This window comes from Carcharodon carcharias, chromosome 20 (assembly GCF_017639515.1).
Source record: "Carcharodon carcharias isolate sCarCar2 chromosome 20, sCarCar2.pri, whole genome shotgun sequence".
Lineage (NCBI taxonomy): Eukaryota > Metazoa > Chordata > Chondrichthyes > Lamniformes > Lamnidae > Carcharodon > Carcharodon carcharias.
This window is the reverse complement of record NC_054486.1, coordinates 31,397,465-31,421,575: the sequence shown is the minus strand read 5'-3', so window position 1 is coordinate 31,421,575 and position 24,111 is coordinate 31,397,465. Positions and strand designations below refer to the sequence as shown.

Sequence of the window (24,111 nt, the reverse complement as noted above, 5' to 3'; positions counted from 1 at the left end):
AAAGAACTAGTGATGACAATGCCAGTGCTGAGGTACTCTGATGATAATGATGAGGTCACCCACCAGTGTGATGCCAACAAGACAGGATGTGAAGCAAAGCTCATGGAGCAAGGACAACCAACTGTGTTTGCATCCAGAGCATTAATGCAAACTCAACGATACGACGCACAGATTGAAATAGAGTGCCTGCCTATTGCCTTTGCTTGTGAGCATTTTAATCAGTATCTGTTTGGGAGAGAGAAAGTGATGACGAGCCACTTCAAAGCATCTTTCTCAAACCACTTCTATCTGCTCCAAAGCATCTGTAAAGGATGTTACTTCGTTTGCAGAGATATTATTTGGAAGTGAAGTACAAGCAGGGGAAGCGGATGTACATTTGTCAATATGTTGTCAAGAGCTGCAGTCCTTTTGAAGGAAGTTGATGATGCTAGTACAGAGTGTGAAATTTTCCAGATTCAATAAGAAGCAACAGCACAACATGCTCTGGAAGTAATCAACCTTGCAGACACATTTAATCCAACAGACAAGCGTCTTACTCAGAATAAGCAAACTACACAAGTTGCAATTCTCCAAGTGCTGCAGGAAGCAATGATGAAAGTAGGCTGGAAACCATCAAAGGCACACCTATTTTTATGAGTGTGTACTGGGCATTCAGAGATGAAGTGATTACCCTAGATGGCATTTTGTACAAAGGAACTAGAATCATCAACCCTAAGGAGATGAGGAAAGAGGTGAAGCGCATCCATGCAAGCCATCAAGGAATCGAGTCTACTCTGGGGAAGGCAAGAGAAGTGCTCTCCTGGCCAAACATGAGCAATGAGATCAAGGGCCATTTTAATCAGAGCAGCATTCGGAATTCAGGCACTTCGCAAATTATTGGAAAACTCAACACTGCCCATTGTCTCCGCACTATCCCAGTCAAATGGAATGGCTGAGGCTGTAGTGAAAAAAACAAGCAGATTCAGCACAGATGTGTGCAAGGCAATCCTACAGTGGAAAAATACACCTAAGGGCATGGAAAGTAGTGAGTTTAGTGACTAATGGCACACCACACAAACTATTATTCCATAGCTAAAACACCACTGAAACCAGAAGTGCTAGTAGGTGAGTGTGACAAAGTCAAAGTGAAATCACAGAAAGCTGCATTTTCACATTGATAAAGCTGCCAAATCATTGTAAGAACTGAGAACTGGACAGCTGGTCAGTGTGCAAACATTCAGTGCTCTCAACAAAAGTCAGCCCACTTGGCAACTTGGGACCTGTGTAAAGAAGTTGTCACCTCGATTGTACACAGTGAAAATGAACAACCAAATATATCGTCGTAAATGCAGACATATAGGTACAACTGGAGAAGCTGCTCCTTTACACTGGACAGCTGATAAGGGATGTTCACCTACTGTACAAGGAGCTGATCGACCATCAGTACCAGAGGTCAACTGTACCCCAATAAAAGCAATGGATCAGCAGCAATGATTACCACAGCAGCAACACTTGCTACAGCAACAAAATTGCCCGCAGAGGCAACATCATCCCAGAAGCGCGCAGACACCAGATGAACAGCCCGCAAGCATACCATCAGAAGACTTGAACGCTTTAAGGACTGTGTGTGCAATGCGTTTGTAAGGACAAATGAAAATGACCAGTTTTCTATACAAGCGTGATGATTTTCATTGTAGGCCATGTATGCGTCTGACTTGCAACTGCAAATGTTAGTGAATGCAGGTTTTTTTGAATGAAAAGGGGGATGTTTGGAGGTTTGCCTTTGAGCAATGTGGCCATAAGCTTGCCAGTCATGTGATCTGATGTCATCCTTAGTGTATAAAGGCTAGAGAACAGAAATCATTTCATCCACCACTTGGAATGTACTAACTCGCTTTGACAGCATAGGCACCCAGCTCAGTCCCCTCACAGCACAGATTCTATACTCACTCCCCTCGACAACACTGACCCCATACTTATTCTGATCGACAGCACAAACTCCATACTCTCTCCTCTTGACAGCAAACCGCATGCTCACTCCACTTGAAAACAGACATCATCCTCACACCTCTTGACTCTACCATCCGTCTAATACACAGAAGATAGTACATTTGAATATAATGTAAAGGATATCCACCAGATTACACAGGAATCGATCAATGAGAGTGTGATGTTCCCTACGAGAGCCAGGGTAACAAGTGGGGTCTAAATCAGGAACAAAATAGGGTCAAATTCAACTACAAAAGAATAATTCAGGGTGATGTGTACCTTTCAACAAGGTGGAATGGTGAGCCTATTTCGCAGAGAGTCTTTTTTTCTTATATTCAGAAAAGCCTCCATGGAAACTGAACCTTGAATAGTGAGGTGTTGGTCATCTGACATCATGTAATTACTGGGTGGTTAATAAAAAGACCAGAGGACAAAAAAAGTTCAGGAGATGAAAATAATCAGTTTGCTTTACCGCACAGTGGTAACTATGGTGTGGCAGTGATCAAGCACTTCCAGGAAAGTACACAGTGGCGTTGTGGGACATAGATTTGCAGCCTAAATTCCTAAGGCTGCAAGATCCAAAAGAAAAGCAAGGAATCAGCTCAGAAAGCAAAAGCAATTCGGAGTTAATAAATGAAGACAACCCTGATAAGGCTCCTATAATTTAAAAAAAATGTTCTCTTTATATAGAAAATGGTGATGAGTTCCAGTATGCAACTGATTTTCAGCAGGGTCTGTGACATCTGTCCTAAAACACATGTATATTTGTATTTTTTTTTAAGTGCTACTTACTCCAGTGACTCGAAGAATGCCTTCTATTGCAGAGAAAATTAAGTAGAGGACCCCAACACCAACAACTCTGTGCAGCATGGCTCCCAGGCGAGGCCTGTGGCAAGAAAACATCAGTCCCATTGGATTTGTTGCCCAAACCAAACAGTACACTTAATGCAAGGCATCACTCACCAATGTGTAGCTGACTAAACAGTGGCATTAGTGTTCCAATGCAACACAAGGCAAAACAGTTTTTTCCTTCACACCAGAAACAGACAGTCAAGCATTCAAGGTGCCTCAGTCCACCAATACCTCGATTTTAAAATTCTTAGCTTCATATTCAAATCCCTCCTTGGGATTTAACCAGTTCCGGCTCTGGAACCTTCCGGAGTCCTACAAAACTCCAAGAAATGTGCATTTCTTCAACTCTGATACCATGCGCATTCATCACACTTCCTTCACCCTGCCAGCGCCAGCCATATTTTTAAAGGTGCTAAGCTCAAGAATTTTGTCCATGAACATTTTCCACCTCTTTCACTTCTTTACTTCAAATCTACTTCTTTGACTAAGTTAACCATTTTAACATCTTTTTGATTCTGCGTCAATTTTTATTTGATAAAGCTCTTGTGAAATGCCTGGGGACATTTCCCTATCTCAAAGGAGATTTATAAATCTAAGTAGGCATTTTTGTTTCACCGTGAACAAACATGAATTTTCCAACTCTCTAGACATCCTTAAGATGATGGTGGGCGAGGGGAGGGTTTGGGCATAGACGTAGGCTCGGTATATTTGAAGAGGCAGTATAGGAAGACTCAGCAGACAGATCCACTTTATGGATCAAGCGGCTATTACTCACAAGGACAGCACAGGTGCAATTCTACACCATGCTACACACCACGAGCCTTTGGTCACATGCTGTTCTATATCCTGGCTACTTGCTCATTTGTGTATTCCCTTGAAATGATACCACAGCAGATGCCGGGCAAGCGAGGGGATGGGGCGAACATGTGAGGGGAGGGGCTGAGCGAGCGAGGGGAGAAGGCGGGCGAGCAAGGGAGCAGGGCAGGAGAGGGGAGGAGGAATGCGAGGAAGAGAACAGAGAAAGGAAAATAGAACTTTTTCGGTCTCTAATTACTCCTGTTTAATTTTAAACTTTCTAACGATATGGTCATAGAAGTGGCTGAACTATGCAGTGTGGTGAACTAAATTAACGTCATATTGAATAGTGAAACTGATAAGTGAGTGATCTTTACTCCACTGATGGTTTAGTTGGCAATGCTCAGGAGACTAATCTCCTCAGATGTCAACTGTTTAAAGTGGCTTCTAACCACATTCCTTGCTCTTCACAGTAAGTGGAACTTTTCCAAGAAGCATAAGAGATGTACTTAGTGTAACTCATTTTAATTCTTCCACTCACTCCACAATACATACGCACATAGATCAAAGTCCAGTCACTCATATTGACAGCATTGATATCTTGTTTATACTTACTTCACAATTCCATATCCAAGACTGACTATGATGACCAGAACTCGAGCCAGGGAACGCTTCAGTGCAGAAAGTAATTCAGCAAAAATCACAGCTCCTTGCACTGGGTTAAACACAAATTACACAATAGTGTTAGATATACAAGTTTAAATAACTCAGTGACAACAGTATATCTTCATGCAGCATTCTAAACTTACTGCATGCTCCAAAAGCAGGGCTATTGAGCAAAGGTATGGTTTTGATTTGTAATTTTACATGCACTGCAATGGTTACCAAGCCTCAAGGCCAAGAACAGCAGTGTTGCACAACAAAAGATCTATATCCAATAGTTCTGAGTTACCAGTCTCACATATGCCAAGGCCAGGCATTTTCCTGATAAATGGAGAATGAAAATAAAAGACGGTGGGGGGGGGGGCACACTACAGCAGTTAGCTGTAGGGCACTGAGAACATATCAACAGCTTATCCTGTCTAGTGTCTACAATGCACAGCTTGGGGTAAATTTAATTTTAACAGGGTGTGCTGTTTTTCTACAAGGCAAGTTATTATATTGTTGCTTTTGGATAATTATTTCTCCAGCAAACACTGTGATTGAAATGTCTTTTTTTATTCACTTACTGAATGTAGGTGTCGCTGGCAAGGCCAGCATTTATTACCCATCCCTAACTGCCCTAGAGGAGGGTGGTAGTGAGCTCCCTACTTGAACCACTGCTGTCCATGTAGTACAGGTACATCCAGAGTGCTGTTAAGGAGGGAGTTCCAGGATTTTGATCCAGCGACAGTGAAGGAATGGCGATTTATTTCCAAGTCAGGATGATGAGTGGCTTGGAGAGGAACTTCCGGATGGTGGTGTTCCCATGTATCTGCTGCTCTTGCCCTTCTAGATGGTAGTGGTCATGGGTTTGGAAAGTGATGCCTAAGGAGCCTTTGTGAGTTTCTGCAGGCATCTTGTAGATGGTACACACAGCTGCCACTGTTCGTCGGTGATGGAGGGAGTGAATGTATGTGGAAAGGGTACCAATAAAGCGGGCTACTTTGTCCTGGGTGATGTTGAGCTTCTTAAGTATTGTTGGAGCTGCACTCATCCAGGCAAGTGGAGGGTATTCCACCACACTCCTGATTTGTGCCTTGTAGATGGTAGACAGGCTTTGGGGAGCCAGGAGGTGAGTTACCAGCTGCAGGATTCCTAGCCTCTGACCTGCTCTCATAACTGTAGTATTTATATGGCTAGTCCAGTTCAGTTTCTGGTCAATGGTAATTGCCAAGATGTTGATAGTGGGGGATTCAGCGGTGGTAATGCCATTGAATGACAAGGGGCAATGGTTAGATTCTCTCTTGTTGGAGATGGTCATTGCTTGGCACTTGCGTGGCTCAAATGTTCCATAGAGTAAGGAAAGATCATGTGTTGTACAGAAGCAGCTATGGCATGAACTCAAATTTCTTTTTTCTGAATTGTTGTAATGACTGAGATAAACGTCAGTACAAGAACACACTTTTGTAGGTTACATGCGGAATATTCCAAAACTACACCTTTCAACTCTGGGTTTAAAATCTGGTGCAAAATGATGGAGGATACAACTCTGATCATTCAAGAGTTTGGGCATTTCCACTCTGTCCATTGCACAAAATCACTCATAACTCCATACTAATCAGCATAACTGTTGTGAAAAATGGAATGTGAAAGCAGTGCAGTATCATGTGCCCATGAGTTTTTGGCTCTCACATATCGAGCAGCCAGAATATAAGGAAATGCACTCTATCTACCCATACTGTACCCAAAAAGGGAACTTCACTTTGTGGCCTAGGCTTTTTCATTTCCACTATGGACTTTTTCCAGTAGTTCTGGGGCAAGTGGAGCAAAATGTGCTAGTGGACTCACTCCATTGCATTCTTACTCTTCAGTGTCTCCTCAGTGTATTCCAGAACTAGCCCCAACAGGGCAGCATTCATGTGCACATATGTAGGCAGGTGTAGGGTTAACTGCGCATAAACAAGTGAAAACAGCTTCTGCCATTGTGTTTCCTGTCTTTGGTAATGTCGTAACACTGGACGCAGTTCTGTGTTTAGTTCAGACATCCGGCAGTCAATGGTCAATTAAAGTGAATGAGGGCATCCCAAAAAAAGTGTGCAGCTCAGGCCTGTACACATAAGTATAGGGAAGCCAACATACAGAGCAAAGTACCTTCTCTTCTATTATAAGAAGGGTTAACCTCTTGCACCTACTGGAGCAAGCCCAGCTAGAAATCTTTCTGCCCATGAGCAACTTTCACAAAAGATTCACCAACTGGGCTGAAAACTTTGTTTAATGATCAGGCTACCAATGTTTCAATGTTTCCTACCTGATTCACCCTTGTATCGGATGCTCTGGTACTCTGCATAAAAGACAGCTTTCTCTAACATTCCCAGAAAGATGACAGCTCCGATCCAGAACTGGATGCGCAAGAGGTCCCTCCAGTAGCAGGCAGACCAGACTAGCCATAGAGCTCCAAATAACACGTACACAATGCACATCACCATGAAAAACTAGCAGGGGGAGAGAGCACAACATTAATTTACTGCAAATCTGTATCATCCATCAATAACATATTATACAGCTGTAAATTCATCTCGTGCACAAATTTGGACAAAAGTATTCACACCAAGTTTGAACTAACTTAGCCTTGAAGTGCAGTAGTTGCAGAAGACTTGACAGCTGGTTTGGTTCTTTCACTAACACTATCATTCAGCCCCTCTCAGACTTTACACCATTAACTAAAACCTCCCATCTCTTCAAAAACCATTCACCCATCCATTGTGGGAAGGAGATGGCGCAGTAGTATTGTCACTGGGCTAGTGATCCAGAGACCCAGGGTAATGTTCTGGAGACCTGGGTTTGAGTCCCACCACAGCAGATGGTGAAATCTGAATTCACTGAAAATCTGGAATTAAAAGTCTAATGTTGACCACAAAACTAATGTCAATTGTCGTAAAAACCCACCTGGTTCACTAATGTCCTTTAGGGAAGGAAATCTGCTGTCCTTACCCGGTTGGCCTACATGTGACACCAGACCCACAGCAATGTGGTTGACTCTTAACTGGCCTCTGAGATGGCCTAGCAAGCTACTGAGTTGTATCAAACTGATAAAAAGTCTAAAAGGAATGCAACGGGATGGACCTCCCGGCACCAACTTAGGCACCGGAAACAACAATAGCAAACTCAGCCCTGTCCATCCTAAAAAGTCCTCCTTACTAACATCTGGGGACTTGTACAAAAATTGGGAGAGCTGTCTGATAGTCATACTCACGGAATCATGCCTTACAATGTACCAGGCACCACCATCACCATTCCTGGGTGTGTCCTGTCCCACCAGCAGTCCAAAGACATAGCGAAACAACGGGAATTTGCATTCAAATGGTAAAATATGTATAAAGTAGCGAAAGCTGTGTGTAAGGGTAGGCATTTTTAAGATCTAACAAGTGGGAAAAGCCTATCCTCGGTTCCTTCTTTCTTCTCATCTACATGTTGCCAATTGGCAACATCATCCAAAATCTTGGTGTTAGTTTCCACATGTATGCTGACAATATCCCAGCTCTACCTCAATACCTTATCTTTTGATCCCTCCCATGTCCCTAAACTGCCTGGCTTCTTCAACATCCAGTATTGGATAAGCAGAGATTTCCCCCAGCTAAATATTGAGAAGATAGATGCCATTGTCTTTGGTTTATGTCATTGTTATAGCACAGCTGATGATAAATGCCGAGTTGTTCAAATCCCAAAGGGAAACTTGAAACAACTGCCAGAACTTGTTTTACAATTTGTATAAATTTTCAGATGTGTCCCTTGAATTCAATAGTTATAAGACCACCAAATCTAATAGGTTTTTTACAAAACTAGATTAAACATTTATAAGGGAAATGATTTTAAACACATACATAAATCTACAAATTACTGCTATAACTTCTAAATCCCCTACTTAATCCGACTCCCAGTTACACTTTCGTTAAGGCAACAGTAAGATACATAGATTTTAAAAGACCTAGGCAAGGTGACACGCAATACCCTGAACCAGTCCAATTCAAAGTGAGTTTTCTTAACGTAAGTTCTTTGAAAATAACAGCTTAAGGCATAAATGCTGAAGGCTTTTCAAGCTTGATAGATCTTTAAAATGCCTACCCTTACAGACAGCCTTTGCTACTTTATACATATTTTACTGTTTGAATGCAAACTCCCATTGTTTCACTATGTCTTTGGGCTTTATCTTTCTGATAATAAAAATCTCTCATAGCGCTAAATTTTACCAGTAATCTTTGGGAAAAATAAACACACTGTTTCTAAACATCATCTGGCTAGGTGACACATTTCACCCCTCCTTTGAAAACAATCTAGTTTGGTTTATTTAAAAACTCAAATGTCCCTTTACCACTTACATTCTAAACTTCCCCCTTGTTTACCATGTTTACTTCAAAGCCTTCAGACCAGCTGCCTTTAATCCAATTAAGTCATGTACACACAGACACAGATACCACTATTTTACAATAAATTCCAACATTATAGAATTATTTCTTCCTGAAAGTCACAAACTGAATTTTCCTGCCAATTCCATCCCTCTCCCTCCAACTGTGAGGCTGAACCAGACTGTTTGCAACCTCACTATTGTATTCCCTGAGATGAGGCTGTGACCATCACTAAGGCTGAATATTTCCACATCTGTAAAATCCCTTGACTACAGGAGGTGGGGGGAAGGTGTCCTGGAATTATGTTAATGATGCTACACAAACGCAAGTGGTTGTTGTTAAATCTTGTCCTTCTAATTTAAATCTATTTATGATACTGGTTCCAATTACATAAAAGGTAACACAGGCAGGAACAAGTCACTTTTAGGAAACATACTCCACGATCCTTTAAGGGGTATTTTAGTTGCTTGAAGTTGTACAATTGATGCAGTTCATTACAAGCTCCCAACTGGGAATAACTTGGAGGAAAAGCACACATGTACATGTCATATACTACCATAGAAATTAAACTTCTACTGGACTGACTGTGGAAAGAAACAACTCAAATATTTAATGGTATAACTTACCACCATTAGTGGCCAGTCCGCAGGGGAGATGTAATCATATTGCCCTTTCATTTCCACAATCACTGAAAGACATAAAAGGCATTGAGCATGGGCAACACAGACCAGTCCCAAAGAGAGGCTCTCCTCCCGTTCACCCTTTTGCTATTTTACAATAACCTTTCCAATAATTTCTTTCGACTCCCAAGCTCATTTTGAACAACGACAAACCCTTGTACAAGGGTAGGGATGCATCATATTAACACAAATGTGGACCATTCCATGAAGGTTTTTATCCAGCCACCTATCTTTCTCTCTCAGATGCTCATTTTCTTAGTTAACATTCAACTTGATTCAAGTAACTATTTCCAAGTTAACCAACAGTACTTACTTGTAAATGACGGGTGATCTTGCTCTGCTAGCACAGCCTTCGTCTTTAAGTTTGCCTCCCTTTTACTTTTGTTTGTTACCTGGTCAGTTATTTTTGCTGTGGATTTGATGCCTTGGCTATTTTCTTCTTTCTTTGACTCTTTCTGAGACATTTGGATTCTAATTATAAATAAATACGGCCCATCTTCCCAACTTGTGAACAAGCCAGGCCTCTGTTTAAGGAAATGAAGGACATGCACAACAATGAGAAAAGAACCAAATTTTCATGCTCCTCCTCTTTAGGGTGGAGAATGACCAAAAAAACAGATTTGCATTCCCCTTTAAGCGACCATACTATATCAGGTAGTCTGCTGCATCCTTGTTTCTTTAAGCGACAATGGCATCTTCTGACCAAAAAAGGCACAGAAAATCTTTTCTGCCTCTTGTAATGGCTAATCAAGACAAACAAAAAAAGAACTAGGAGCAGGAATAGGCCATTTGGTGCTTCAAATTGTTCTGCCATTCAATAATTTAATAATAATGGTTGATCTTCCTGTTCTAACCTTCATAACCTTTAATACCCAAAAACGTGTCTTGAACATATTCAAGCACTGACCACCCATAGATCTCTGGCGTAGAGAATTCTAAAGATTCACAACACTTGAGTGAAGAAATCTTTCCTCCTCTGAGTCCAAAATGGCCAACCCTTATTCTGAGACAGAGACCAAGGGGAATGTTCTCCCAGAATTTGCCCCGTCAAGCCCTGCAAGAATTTCAAATGTTTCAAACAGATCATCTCTTATTCTTCTAAATTCTAGGGAATGTAGGCCTAGTCTACCTAATCTCTCCTCATAGGGCAATCCTCTCATCTAATGGAATCAATCTAATGAACCTTCATTGTACTCCCTCCAAGGGAAATATATCCTTTCTTAGGTAAGGAGACCAAAACTGTACTCAGTACACTAAGTGTGACCTCATCAAGACCTTTAATTAATTGTAGTCTTAATAAATCTTTCTCAGTGAAACAGCCACCAAGTGAAATTGCACCATTCTGCTGTACTCACCTCTAACCTTGACGGTGGAGATGAAATTGCTTCAACTGTTGTATTATCCTTGTCATCTTGAGTGCTTCTTGGATTCTGAAAACAGAAAGAAAATAGCTCTTAGTCTATTATCCATAACCGCCTTCTCAATTGCCTCTTCTGGTCTTGGAAATCCTTGTCCTGATTTAAAAGACTCTACATGGCCTTGATTCAACCTACTTCTTCTAGTCCAAACCCTTCATTTCTCTCACTCTGACATCCTGGCCTCACAGGCAGCCTTAAAAATATAATATCCCTACTCCTCTCTACCCCAACCAAGTAACACTACTCAACATGTTGCCTTTAAAAATGTTACCAAAATCTCTGCTCAACATCTGCAAAATGCCTTAGGAGGTTTTTCTAAAGGCATTGTATTGCTGCATTTCCCCTCGCAGCTGACAGCATTGGTGAGGGAAGTTGCTGCTAGGCCACAGTTTCCCAGATGCAGGCAACAGGTGGCTATGTGACAGGATAGCACAGTGGTTATGTTACTGCACTAGTAAGTCAAAATCCTAAACTAATGATCGAGAGACACCAGTTCAAAATCCCACCATAGCAGCTGACAATTAATAAATGGATCTGGAATAAGAAACTAGTATCAGTAATGGTGATCCTGTAACGGCTCAGTTATCATAAAAACATATCTGGCTCATTTATGTCCTTGAGGGAAGGAAATCTGCTGTCCTTACCTATTCAGGCCCATGTGTGATTCCAGACCCCACACAGCAATGTGGTTGACTCTGAAATGCCCTTGCCAGTTAGGGATGGACAATAAATGCTGCCTTGCCTGTGTCACCCACATCCCAAGAACAAATTCAAGAATGGGGAAACTGCATACCACAAAACCAATCCAAACCAAAGCAAACACCCTGGTGAATATAGAAACTTCACTATATTTTCTTATTCATGGCTACTTCAAACAACCTGTAAACTTGGAGCATTCATTCATAGACTATTTCAATAGGGCAGATGGTGGTACACTGATTAGACAAGTAAGAGGTGAAACCATAAAGAACCAAATTTGGCTGTGCTGCTATTGGGAAATGTCACTTTTTTAAAAATTCATTCATGGGGTGTGGGCGTTGCTGGCAAGGCTAGCATTTATAATCTATACCTAATTGCCCTTGAGAAGGTGGTAGCCTTCTTGAACCGCAGTGTTTCTAGGGAGGGAGTTCCAAGATTTGACCCAGCAACAGTGGAGTGGCGGCAATATAGTTCCAAGTCAGGATGGTCTGGGAGAACAGCCTGCAGGAGGTGACGTTCCAATGCGTTTGCTGTCCTTGTTCTTGTAGGTGGTTGAGATTGTGGGTTTAAGTGCCAAAGGTGCCTTAGTGAGTTGCTGTGATGGCATCTTGTAGATGGAGCATGCTGCTACCATAATGGATGAAGTGAATGTTTAAGGTGGTGGATGCAGTGCCAATCAAGCGGGCTGTTTTATTTTGGATGGTGTCAAACTTGAATATTGTTGGAGCTGCCATTATCCAGACAAGTGGATGGTATTCCATCACACTCCTAACTTGTGCCTTGCAAGCAGTGGAGATGAGTTGCTCGCCACAGAGCAACTCTGTCTCTGACCTACTCTTGTGGCCACAGCATGTGTGTGGTTGGTCCAGTTAAGTTTCTGGTCAATAGTAACCCCCAGGAATTCAATGGTGGGAGATTCAGCAATGATAATGCTGAAGGTCACAGAGTAATGTTTAGATTTTCATTGGTTGGAGATGGTCATTATCTGCCACTTGTACGGCACGATTATTACTTGCCACTTATCAGCTCAAGCTGGAAGGCTGTTTAAGTCTTGCTGCATGCAGGCACAGACTGCTGTTTCATTACTGGAGGAGTTATGACTGGTACTGAACACTGTAATCATCAGTGAACGTCCCCACTTCTGACTTTATAATGGAAGGAAGGTCATTGGTGAAGCAGTTGAAGATTGCTGGGTCTAAGACACTGCCTCAAGAAATTCATGCAGTGATGTCTGGAGCTGAGATGATTGGCTTCCAATAACCACAACAAATCTCTTTTGCCCTAGGTATTACTCCCAACTAATGGAGGGTTCACCTCCAAGTCGATTTCCATTGACCTCAAATTTGCGAGGACTCTTTGATTCCACAATCGGTCAAATGCCGCCTTGATGTCAAGGGCAGTCTCTCTCACCTGACCTCTAGAATTCAGCTCTTTCATTCACATTTGGACCAAGGTTATAATGAGGTCTGAAGCCAAGTAGATCGAATACAATCCCATGGAGAAAATGAAGAGGAAAATTTCTCTGGGCTCCGCCTGCAACTCTCTGCTCTTGCTGCAGGGAAATCTCAATAAATGAAGCTCTTCGGTGTCAGCTGTGACTTGGTTGGTAACACTCTTGTCTGAGTCAGAAGGTTGTGGGTATGTTCCACTCCAGGATTCGAGCAGAAAAATCAGGGCTGATAGTCCAGCAGAGCACTGCACTGTCGAAGGTGCTTTTTTCAGGTGAGATACTGAACTGAAGCCCTTTCTTTCAGGTAGGCGTAAAAGATCCTATGGCACTATTCCAAAGAAGAACAGGGGAGTTTTCCTTGATGTCCTGACAAATAGTGCTCTCTCACTCAACACCAAAGACAGACCACCGGATCATTATTATATTGCTGTTTGTGGGACACCTGCTTTGTGCTAACTGGCTGCTATGTTTCCTACATTACAACAGCAATAGCACTTCAAAAGTACTTCACTGGCTGTACTGTGCTTTGGGACATCCTGTGATTATGAAAAATGCTACTTAAATGCAAGCTTTTTTTTCCCAAAGTAATCACTGCCACTGAAATCCTTCAAAAGATGATGATTACAAGGCATCCAAAGGTGGGCAAAAACCTCAAAGTTCTGCAGTGCAGGTGAACTTCGTGTGCACCGTCATCAGCCATGCAAAGCACTAACACGAACTTGCTGACCATGTCTGAATGCTAGGCCCACTTCAGTCAGAGTTTCTACAATTTTGCCACGGCAAGATGCAGCTCTAATTAATGGGTAACTAGGATTTCTCCGATTCCACATATTAAATTAAAATTTCAGTGAATTTTAAAAATATTACAGCTCCCTAAGAGGCCTAGTAAATAAAGATAAAAACAAAAAACTGCGGATGCTGGAAATCCAAAACAAAAACAGAATTACCTGGAAAAACTCAGCAGGTCTGGCAGCATCGGCGGAGAAGAAAAGAGTCGACGTTTCGAGTCCTCATGACCCTTCAACAGAACTTATTAGTAAATAAAGGCCTGGTATAGTATGGAGCCATTCAGATTGGAAGGCTCCAGGCATGATCCCTAGTCTTACAGCAGCATTTAAGTAGGGAGGGTGAAAAACACCTAGAAAGGTAACAAACTAAAAATGACAATGAGTTAAAACAGTCATGCAGCAAGAGTTTCTCAGGTATGGTGTGTCAGCTAGGGCTTAGTTGATAGCACTCTTGCCCGAGTCAGAGTTCTGGGTTCAAGTTTCACTCCAGAGATGAGGAAATAAATCTGGACTCTCACCCTGGCACAGTATAGAGGGAGTGCTGCATTATCTTCTGACGATGCTAACCATGGTCCTGTCTGCTCTCTCTCTCTCTCTCTCTTGAGTATGTAAAAAATTCCATGACACTATTGCAGAACATATTCCCAGTGTTCTGATCAATATTTATCCTTCGATCAACATTACTAAAACATATTATCCAGTCATTGTTATATTTCTGTTTTGTGGGTGCTTGCTGTGCTTAAATTGTCTGCTGCACTTCTTAAATTACAATTGTGACTACACTTCAAAAAAGTACTTAATTGGGTGCAAAGCACTTTGGAATGTCCTGAGGTCATGAAAGGCAGTATATAAATCATTTTTCATTTGCTTCAATCACAAATTTAGGTTTCCAAACTACAACTTGAACTTATCTAACACTGTTAGTGTAGAAATTCTCCCAAGGTGCTTTAGGGAGGGGAAGGAGGAAAGAAAACAGAAAAAAGTAGGAACAAGCCCTGGTGAGAGGAGGCCAAAAATTAGGTCACCAAGGTGGGCTAAGAGATGGTTTTTAAGAAGGGCAGAGACGAAAGCGTTTATGTAAGATGTGCCAGCAAGTAGGACCAAGGCAGCTGCAGGCTCAGTTATGTGCAATAGTGTGCAAGGAGAGTTTATGGCTAAAGTCAGTAGCTATTGTATATTAATTGCATTTAATTGTATTCAGGTGGTGAGCATTAACTAAATTATTCACTTCAGCTGCTAGAAATATAGGCAGACTAAAATTGGGGTGGTCGGGTTAGGAAGTATACGCATATAATGTGTAACGCAGTAAATAAATATAAATGGTGTAAAGATTTGCTCTGGTTCTATCCTTCACCAACTGGCTTTCCGGAACAGAACATTGTAGCAGAGGATGATTACTTATATGTGAAGGCTGGAAGCTAAGAAAAAAATTTCAGACAGAAAACTGTAACCCTAGTAGTTAATGTGAAAAATGACAGAAAGCAAGTGTAAATTGTCAGGATATGATGACTCTCTCAGCAGGTCTGACAGCATCTGTGGAGAGGAACACAGTTGACGTTTCGAGTCTGTATGACTCTTCATCAGAACTAAGAAAATAGAGAAATGAGGTGAAATATAAGCTGGTTGAGGGGGGTGGGACAGGTAGAGCTGGATAGAGGGCCAGGCATTTTACAGCCTTTTGGACTTAATATTGAGTTCAACAACTTCAGATCATGAACTCTCTCCTCCATCCCCACCCTCTTTCTGATCCCGCTTTTTTTATAATTTAAAATATATTTTTCTTTTTCCACCTATTTTTAAATTTATTTTGATCTATTGTTTTATCTCCACCTTTTAGCCCATTTCGATCCCTTCCCTCCACCCCACCCCCACTAGAGCCATCTGCCACTTGCTTGTCCTGCTTGTTACCCTTAATGTCCCTATTAGCACATTCCTTAGATATCACCACCGTCAACACCCCTTGTCCCCTTGTCTATGACATCTTTGACAATCTCTTTGCCTCCACCTATCACTGGCCCTCTATCCAGCTTTACCTGTTCCACCCCCCTCTACCAGCTTATATTTCACCTCATTTCTCTATTTCCTTGGTTCTGATGAAGAGTCATACGGACTCGAAACGTCAACTGTGTTACTCTCCGCAGATGCTGTCAGACCTGCTGAGTTTTTCCAGCTATTTTTTGTTTCAGATTTCCAGCATCTGCAGTATTTTGTTTTTATCTACGATGACCCTCTGATGTTCTTGGAGTCTGAACCAAATGACTAGTTGAAGAATGAGGTGGATATGTGGACACAGGTTATGTTCCTAACAAAGAAGAAACAGGAAAGGCAGTTGTGGCTTCCTACAAGGAGCAAAATCAGAAGTATTGAGAGAGCTGGATACCCATCGGTTGTATAATGATGAAAGTTTGGGCCATATATTGGAGTTCTTGAACAAAATATACAAGTAGGATAATATGATAAATGCCTGAGACATGGTCAGACTTTGATAGATTTCAGAAAACATATTATTCAGTGGGGGAATATATCATGAGCTTAAAGAAATTGCATAAAAGATTAATAAAATTCAACTGGGGATTGATGGAACTGTGCTAGCATTTCAATTTCTAAACTATGTTATGATGTCTCAAAAGGACAGGCTCCTGGTTATAACTCGTGTGTGGTTCTCAAAGGTCAGGTAGGTCAGATGTCACCACCTTGAAAAAATCCTGGAGAGTCATTTTCTTCAGCTTTCATGGAATAAGTAGAATATTCTGCAGTGACACACAGAATAGAGGACTCAATGATTGCCAGATTTTGGGCGCAGGCTTCTGTACAGTGGAAGAGATCAAAGCAGAAGACGAAGAAAGCATTTTCAGCAGATCTGGCTATTACAACAGAAGACAGAATTGGAACAACAACAATAGGCAAACGAATCCCAAGAATGCCCAAGGAACAGGTAACAGGTTCTTCAAGTATGACTCAAATGTGATGAACAGCCTGAAGCGGAGAGGCAGAGTCCTTGAAATGACATGATACAGAGAATTCTGACAAAGCAGATGAGCAAATGAAGAATCCAAACAAATTATACTGATCACAAGGAGTTTTAAGTCCTGTGATGAATGCATTAATAGCAGACTTGTTTAACTACGCACTGCTAGATCGTGATTGCACTTAACAGTGTGTGAAACAGATCAGTTACAATGTTACCATATTTCATTAAGTAGTGAAGATTGATGCAAGGTTAAGGAATATAGAAGGACTTTTTGCTTATTATTTGATGATGACCACACATTGGGGTCACTAAAGAGCTGAAATTCCAAGTAAAATAGCTGGAGTAAGCCATTTTCCAAGTACTCATGTAGTCCCTACATACATTTGCTGTTGAGTAAACCTTATATGAAAAAGGCACAAATGAAACTTGACACGGAACATAAGGAATTATTTTTGGAAAATAAGTGTATACGGAGTTTTCCCCATCAGGGCATTATTGCTTCCCCTTAACAAAACCTGATGTTTCTCAGTGTTAGACAAGTATTAGTGGTAGGTATTGAAGATGATAAGAATTGGGTGGTATCGGCGGGGAGAACGGGGACAAAATATCTTAAAATTACATAGACAACCCTACTTGTCAATGGTTAAAAATGCTGCTAAAACATGCAGGTGTGATTGATGAAGAGCATACGCTAACAGAAGAGATTGAGAATTGTAATCATAACATGATTGAATTTTACATTCATTTTGGGGGAGAAACGAGTGCATCCAAGACTAGTATTGTAAACTTAAACAAGGACAACTATGAGGGCATGAAAGCAGAGCTAGCTAAAGTGAACTGGCAAATGATGTTAAGGGATATGTCAATTGAAGTTCGGTGGCAGACATTTAATGGGATATTTCAGGACACAGAATACATTCCAATGAGAAACAAAAATTCGAAAGGGAGGGCCCACCATCCGAGATTAACTAAAAGCTGAAGACAGTATCAAACTTAAAGAAAAAGCATATATTACACAAAGACAGGCAGCAGGTCAGAAGGTTGGAAAGAATATAAAGAGCAGTAAAGGATGACAAGATGATTAATAAGGAAGGAAAAATTAGAGTATGAGAGGAAGCTAGCTAGTAATATAAAGACAGATGGTAAGAGTTTCTATAGATATTTAAAGAAGAGTTAGCAAAATGAGCTTTGGTCCTTTGGCGAGTGCATCTAGGAAGTGATAATGGAAAATAGGGAGATGGCGGATGAATTAAACAGGTATTCTGATTCAGTCTTCACTATAGAGGGCACCAGTAACATCCCAGAAATAGCTGTAAATGAGGAGATGGGAGGGAGAAACTCAGGAAAATTACAATCACCAGAGAAGTCATATTGAGAAAATTGTTGGGTCTGTAGGCTGACAAATTTCCAGGTCCAGATGGACTTCACCCTAAGGACCAGTTCTGTTGAAGGGTCATGAGGACTCAAAACGTCAACTCTTTTCTTCTCCACCGATGCTGCCAGACCTGCTGAGTTTTTCCAGGTAATTCTGTTTTTGTTTTGGATTTCCAGCATCCGTAGTTTTTTGTTTTTATTAAAATAAAGTTAATGTAGGTGAGGTGAAGTTAAGATAAGACATGGCAGGGCAGCTCAGTTGTGTGGAACATGTGTCCAGTAGTATGTGGGAAGTGGACTGCTGGTGACCTAGCCAACCACGTGCAAGAAGTATCACCAGCTGCTTGAGCTCCGGGTTTTGGAGCTTGACAGGCGGCTGGAATCACTCTGGCGAATCCTCAAGGCTGAGAGCTACTTATATTGCACATTCAGAGAGGTGATCGCACCACAGGCTAGGAGCATAGAGGCAGAAAGGGAATGGGTGGCCACCAGACAGTCCAAGAGAACCAGACAATGAAGAAATCCCAAGGTCCCGCTCACTAATCAGTTTTCTGTTTAGGATGCTGGTGAGGGTGTTGGTTCCTTGGGGGGTGGGGGGTAGTGAGTGCAGTCAGCCAAGTTTGGAGCACCATGGGCAGCTCAGCTGTACAGGAGAGGAGGAAGAAGAGGGGAAAAGCCGTAGTGATAGAGGATTCGTTAGTTAGAGGAACGGGCAGGCATTTCTGTGGCTGTAGACATAACTCCAGGATGGTATGTTGCCTCCCTGGTGCCAGGGTCAAGGATGTATAGAGCAGCTGCAGGATATTCTTTTGGCGGGTAAACAGCTAGAAGTCATGGCCCATGTCAGTATCAATGACTTAGGTAGGAAGGGGGATGAGGTCCGAAAGCAGATATCAGGGAGCTAGGAAGGAGATTGAAAAGCAGGATCACTAAAGCAGTAATCTGAGGATTACTTCCAGTCCTACATGCTAGTGAGCATAGAAATTGGAGAATTGAGCGACTGAACAGGTGGCTGGAGAACTGGCGTAGGACAGAGGGCATCAGATTTCTGAGGCATTAGGACCGGTTCTGGGGCAGATGGGACCTGTACAAGATGGGTGCGCTGCACCTTAGCAGGATGGGAAATAACATCCTCGCAGAAAGATTTGCTAGTGCTGTTGGGGAGGGTTTAAATTAGATTGGCAGGGGGATGGAAACCTGAGAGGGAGTTCAGATTCAAGGGAAGCAAAACTGGTGAAAGGAAGTAGAAAATTAGAAAGCAAAAATAGAAGACAGATGAAGCACGCATCAAATAGGATCAGAATAGAGAAAAATGTAAAAATAAAAACAGAATTAAAGGTACTCTGAATGCACATAGAATTCGCAAAAAAATTGATTTGAATGCACAAATTGGGGTGAATGGGTATGATTTAATTGCCATTACAGAGATGTGGCTACAGGGAGACCAAGATTGGGAATTAACTATCCAAGGATATTTGGCATTTAGGAGGGATAGGCAAAAAGGAAAAGGAGGCACTTTTAATAAGAGATAAGTATGTTGGTAAGAGAGGATCTTAGATCAAAGGATCAGGATGTAGAACCAATTTATGTGGAGTTAAGAAATAGCAAGGGGAGCAAACATTGGTGGAGTTACTTATAGGCCACCAAACTGAAATGGTAATGTTGGGGCACGGTATAAATCAGGAAATTAGAGATGAATGTAACATGGGTGCTACATAAATAATGGGCGACGTCAATTTACACAGACTGGGTTGACCAAATCAGCACTGATGCTCTGGAGGAGGAATTCCTGGAGTATGTATAAAATGGGTTTCTGGAGCAGTACATTGAGGAGCCAACTAGGGATTGGGCTATTTTGGATTTAGTGTTGTGTAATAAGAAAAGGTTAATTAATAACCTTGCTGCAAAGGAGCCCTTGGGAAAGTGACCATAATATGATAAACTTTTAAATTAAGTTTGAATGCAATATAGTTCATTTTAAAATCAATGTCTTAAATCTGAAGAAAGGAAATTATGAAGGTATGAGGAGCAAATTGACTATGGATTGGGAAAATACACAAAGATTTGACCTTAGATAGGCAATGGCTAGTATTTAAAGATATACTAGCCATTGCCTGTGACTACACAGTTGACAACGGATATACATTCCTTTAAGGCACAAACACCCAAAGGGAAAGGTAAATCAACCGTGGTTAACAAAAGAAGTTAAAGATTGAATTACGTTAAAGGAAATGACTTCTAAGAAAAGTGGTAAGCCTGAGGACTGGGGGCAAAGGAGACCAAGAAATTGATTAAGAAAATGAAATGAGAATATGAATGCAAACTAGCGAATAACAAAGGTGGACTGAAAATGTTTTTTTAGGTATGTGAAAAGGAAAGGATTAGCTAGGACAAATATGGGCACATTACAGGTGGGCGCAGGAGAATATATTGTGGAGAACAGGGAAATGATGCAGAAATTAAACAGTTACTTTGTGCCTTTCTTCCTGGAAGAAGATACAGAAAATCTCCCAGAAATACTAGGCAACCAAGGGACTTGTGAAACTGAGGAACTAAAAGAGATTAGAATCAGTAAAGAGGAAGTACTTGAAAAGTTAACTGGTTGAAGGTTGATAAATCCTCTGGACCAGATGAGCTTCATCCCAGAGTGTTGAAGGAGGTGGCTAGAGAGACAGTGGATGCATTGGTGGCTCTCTTTCAAAACTCTTCAGATTCTGGAAAGGCTCCTGTGGACTGGAAAGTAGCAAATGTAACCCCACTATTTAAGGAGGGAGGAAGAGGGAGAATGGAGAACTACAGACCTGTTAATTTGACTTCAGTAGTAGGGAAAATGTTAGAATCTATTATTAAGGATGTGAGAACTGGACGTTTAGAAAGAAATGGTAAAATTGGAAAGTCAACATGGATTTATGAAAGAGAAATCATGTTTGACAAATCTGTTGAAGTTCTTTGAGGATGATACTTGTAGCATGGATGAAGGAGAACCAGTGGATGTGGCGTATTTGGATTTTCAGAAGGCCTCTGATAAGGTTCCACACAGGTTAGTAAGTAAAATTAGAAAGCATGGGATTGGAGGAAAATACTAGTATCGATTGAGAATTGATTATCAGACAGAAAGCAGAGTAGGAATAAATGGATCATTCTCAGGATGGCAGGCTGTTACTAGTGGGGTACCGCAAGGATCCGTTCTAGATCCACAGCTGCTCTCAATCTATATAAATGATTTTTATTTGGGAACCAATAGCTATATTTTCAAATTTGCTGATGACACCAAACTGGATGGGGATGTAAGTTGTGAAGAGGATGTAGGGAGGCTTTAAGAGGACTTAGACAGGCTAAGTAAATGGGCTAGAACATGGCAGATGGAATATAATGTGAAGTCGTGTGAAGTTATTCACTTTGTAAAAGAGTATTTCTTAAATGGTGAGAGGTTGGGAAGTGCGGGTGTCTAAAGGGACCTGAGGGTCCTTGTTCATGAGTCATTAAAAGCTAGCATGCAGTGCAGCAAGCAATAGGAAGGCAAATAGCATGTTGGCCCTCATCTCAAGGGGATTTGAATAGAGGAGTAAGGATGTCTTGCTGCAGTTGTATAGAGCCTTGGTGAGACCTCACCTGGAGTATTGCACAGAGTTTTGGTTCCCTTATCTAAGGATATACTTGCCATAGAAGGGGCGCATGGAGATTCACCAGATTAAGCCCTGGGATGGCAGGATTGTCTTATGAGGAGAGAGTGAGACTGGGTCTGTATTCCTTAGAGTTTCAAAGAATGAGGGGTGACCTCACTGAAACTTACAAAATTCTAACAGGGTATGATAGGGTAGATGTAGATAAGATGTTTCCCCTGGTTGGTGTGTCTGAAACCAGGGAACATGAACTCGAGGTAAGGGGCCATTTATGACTAAGTTAAGGAGGAATTTCTTCACTCAGAGGGTGGTGAATCATTGGAATTCTCTATCCCAGAGGGCTGTGGAAGTTCAATCATTGAGCGTGTTCAAGACAAAAACCAATAGATTTCTGGAAACTAATGACATCAAGGAATATGGAGGTAGTGTGGGAAAGTGGCATTGAGGTACATGATCAGCCATGATCAAACTGGATGGCGGAGCAGGCTCATCAGGCCGAATGGCCTACTCATGTTCCTATTAGCGAACCAGATGAGATTTTATGACAATCCAGTAGTTTAATGGATCATTAAAGATTAATTTAAATTCCTCCAGCTGCCAGGTTGGGATTTGAACTGCTGTCTATGGACCTCTGGATTACTAGTCCAATAACATTACCACCATGCTACCACCCCCATAGGAATAACTTTAAATTAAGAATCATAATCAGACAATGTTATTCCCACCCCGGTTAATTGTGCTAGTCATCACAGAAAGATGATGTTATGCCTAAAGTAGAGACAGCAATTGTGAAACCTGACTGTCAATTGAACTGGTCAGCACACAGGCTAGAACAAATGTGAGTTTTGCTATGTTGGCGTAAAATAGTATGATATACCCTCAAGTAGGGAACGTCTTAATGGAAACTAAAACATTAATAAATCTGGAAAATGCATGCTTAAGTGACACAAAGAGAAAGAAACTAATCATTTTTAGTAATATTTAACATTTTGATCTTCCTGACTGCTATTTTAATGCAGCTGGTTTTATATTCCTTATGGGTGAAAATGGGAAATATTGTCCTTCAGCTTGGAAAACATTTTAAGTGAAAATCCATACTGAAAATAGTATACCCAATGAATGTTATGGAAATAATTGTTCAATGTGTGATAACGTGCACTCTGCCAAAAGTGAGAGCAAGCAAAAGTTATGGATTGACTTTGCTGGCTTGAAACAAATGGAGGGAAAGGAAATCTCCAAAATTAAATTGGTAGGTGCAAGGAATCAACTCCCTAATCATTTTACAAAAAGTAATGCACATACAAAGAAATTGTTAGGGGTTCTAGAGGAAAACAATGTAATGTTAAGCCTAGAATATGGTCGTTTTTGATTAAATTTGTTTTGAAATTTTGTGTTGTGCGTAACAACTTTCATTTTTATTTAAAGAGAAAGAAGGGGAACTTAATTGTAAATTAATTGCATTTAATTGTATGCAGGTGATGGGCATTAACTCAGCATTCATTTGAGCTATAATAAATAGACACAAACTAAGACTGTGGTTGTTGGGTTAGGAGGTGTAATACTTACAATGTGTAATTCTGTTAATAAAAATAAAATTGTGTAAGAATTGGCTCCAGTTCTATCCTTCTCCAACTGGCTTTCTGGAATAGAAAAACCAGTGGAAGGTTACAAGCTGCAGAAGGTTGCAGGGTTATTGTGGGACAGGATAATCCGGTAATTTGAATGAGAATGAGGATTTTAAATTCAATGCATTTGGGAAAGGGGTAAGGACAAGGGAGACAGGCTAGTGGGGTTTAGTCTGGGGAAGGATATGGTGGCTGAGCTTTAGACAGATTGTGGCAGCTAAAACTGAGGTAGTAAAATACTTGGGCTGTTTTAACTGCTGTTCTGATGACAGGTCATTGACCTGAAATGTTAACTCTGTTTCTCTCCGCACACATGCAGTTTGAGCTGCTGAGTATTTCCAGCATTTTCTGTTTTTACTTTGAAGTGTAACTGTTCTAAAAAAAATCTTTACAGCAATGTTTCCACAAATTATATTTCACAAGTGGCTTTGTACCTTAGTTCCTTAAGTGTTAAAGCAATGTTTAAAACAAACATTACAGACCCAGCTGAAGGACAAATTTCAAGTGCAGACAACCAGCAAGGGTAAAAAGTGCAGGGCTGAAGCCAAGTCAACTTTTTGTTAGAGGGGGTAGAGGTTAGAGATTGGGGGCAGTTGGAAGAATGGAAGATAGATGGCTTGCACTGGCTCCAAAAGGCCTAGAGCCAAACTGTAAAGAAATGGAAGCTGATTTTGTATTGTGCAAATGTTGGTTCCCAACACTTCCGCCTTATACAGCTACCGGCCTTCACTAATGTAGTGCTAAATTCACATAATTTCTGACCTGTGCATTAGTTGTGGACACACAAACATAAACCTAAAATGAGGACGTCAGAGCAATACTC

The 24,111-nt window shown here is 41.2% G+C and overlaps 1 protein-coding gene across 5 annotated transcripts in view; it reads right to left on the bottom strand.

The window, feature by feature from the left end:
* Positions 1–24,111, bottom strand: part of LOC121292583 (transmembrane protein 87A-like) — a 92,786-nt gene that overhangs the window by 37,062 nt on the left and 31,613 nt on the right. For 4 of the 5 annotated variants that reach the window (XR_005946293.1, XM_041214736.1, XM_041214738.1 and 1 more), the window contains 7 exons: positions 10,696–10,770; positions 9,654–9,864; positions 9,287–9,348; positions 6,566–6,749; positions 4,231–4,330; positions 2,761–2,854; positions 2,113–2,184 (listed from right to left, as the gene is read on the bottom strand). Coding sequence is in view for 4 of the 5 variants with exons in the window: in XM_041214736.1 (XP_041070670.1) it covers positions 2,113–2,184; positions 2,761–2,854; positions 4,231–4,330; positions 6,566–6,749; positions 9,287–9,348; positions 9,654–9,864; positions 10,696–10,770 (798 nt within the window). In the remaining variant the exon portion in view is untranslated. The remainder of the gene's footprint in view (positions 1–2,112; positions 2,185–2,760; positions 2,855–4,230; positions 4,331–6,565; positions 6,750–9,286; positions 9,349–9,653; positions 9,865–10,695; positions 10,771–24,111) is intronic. The other variant, XM_041214737.1, reaches the window with a different exon arrangement.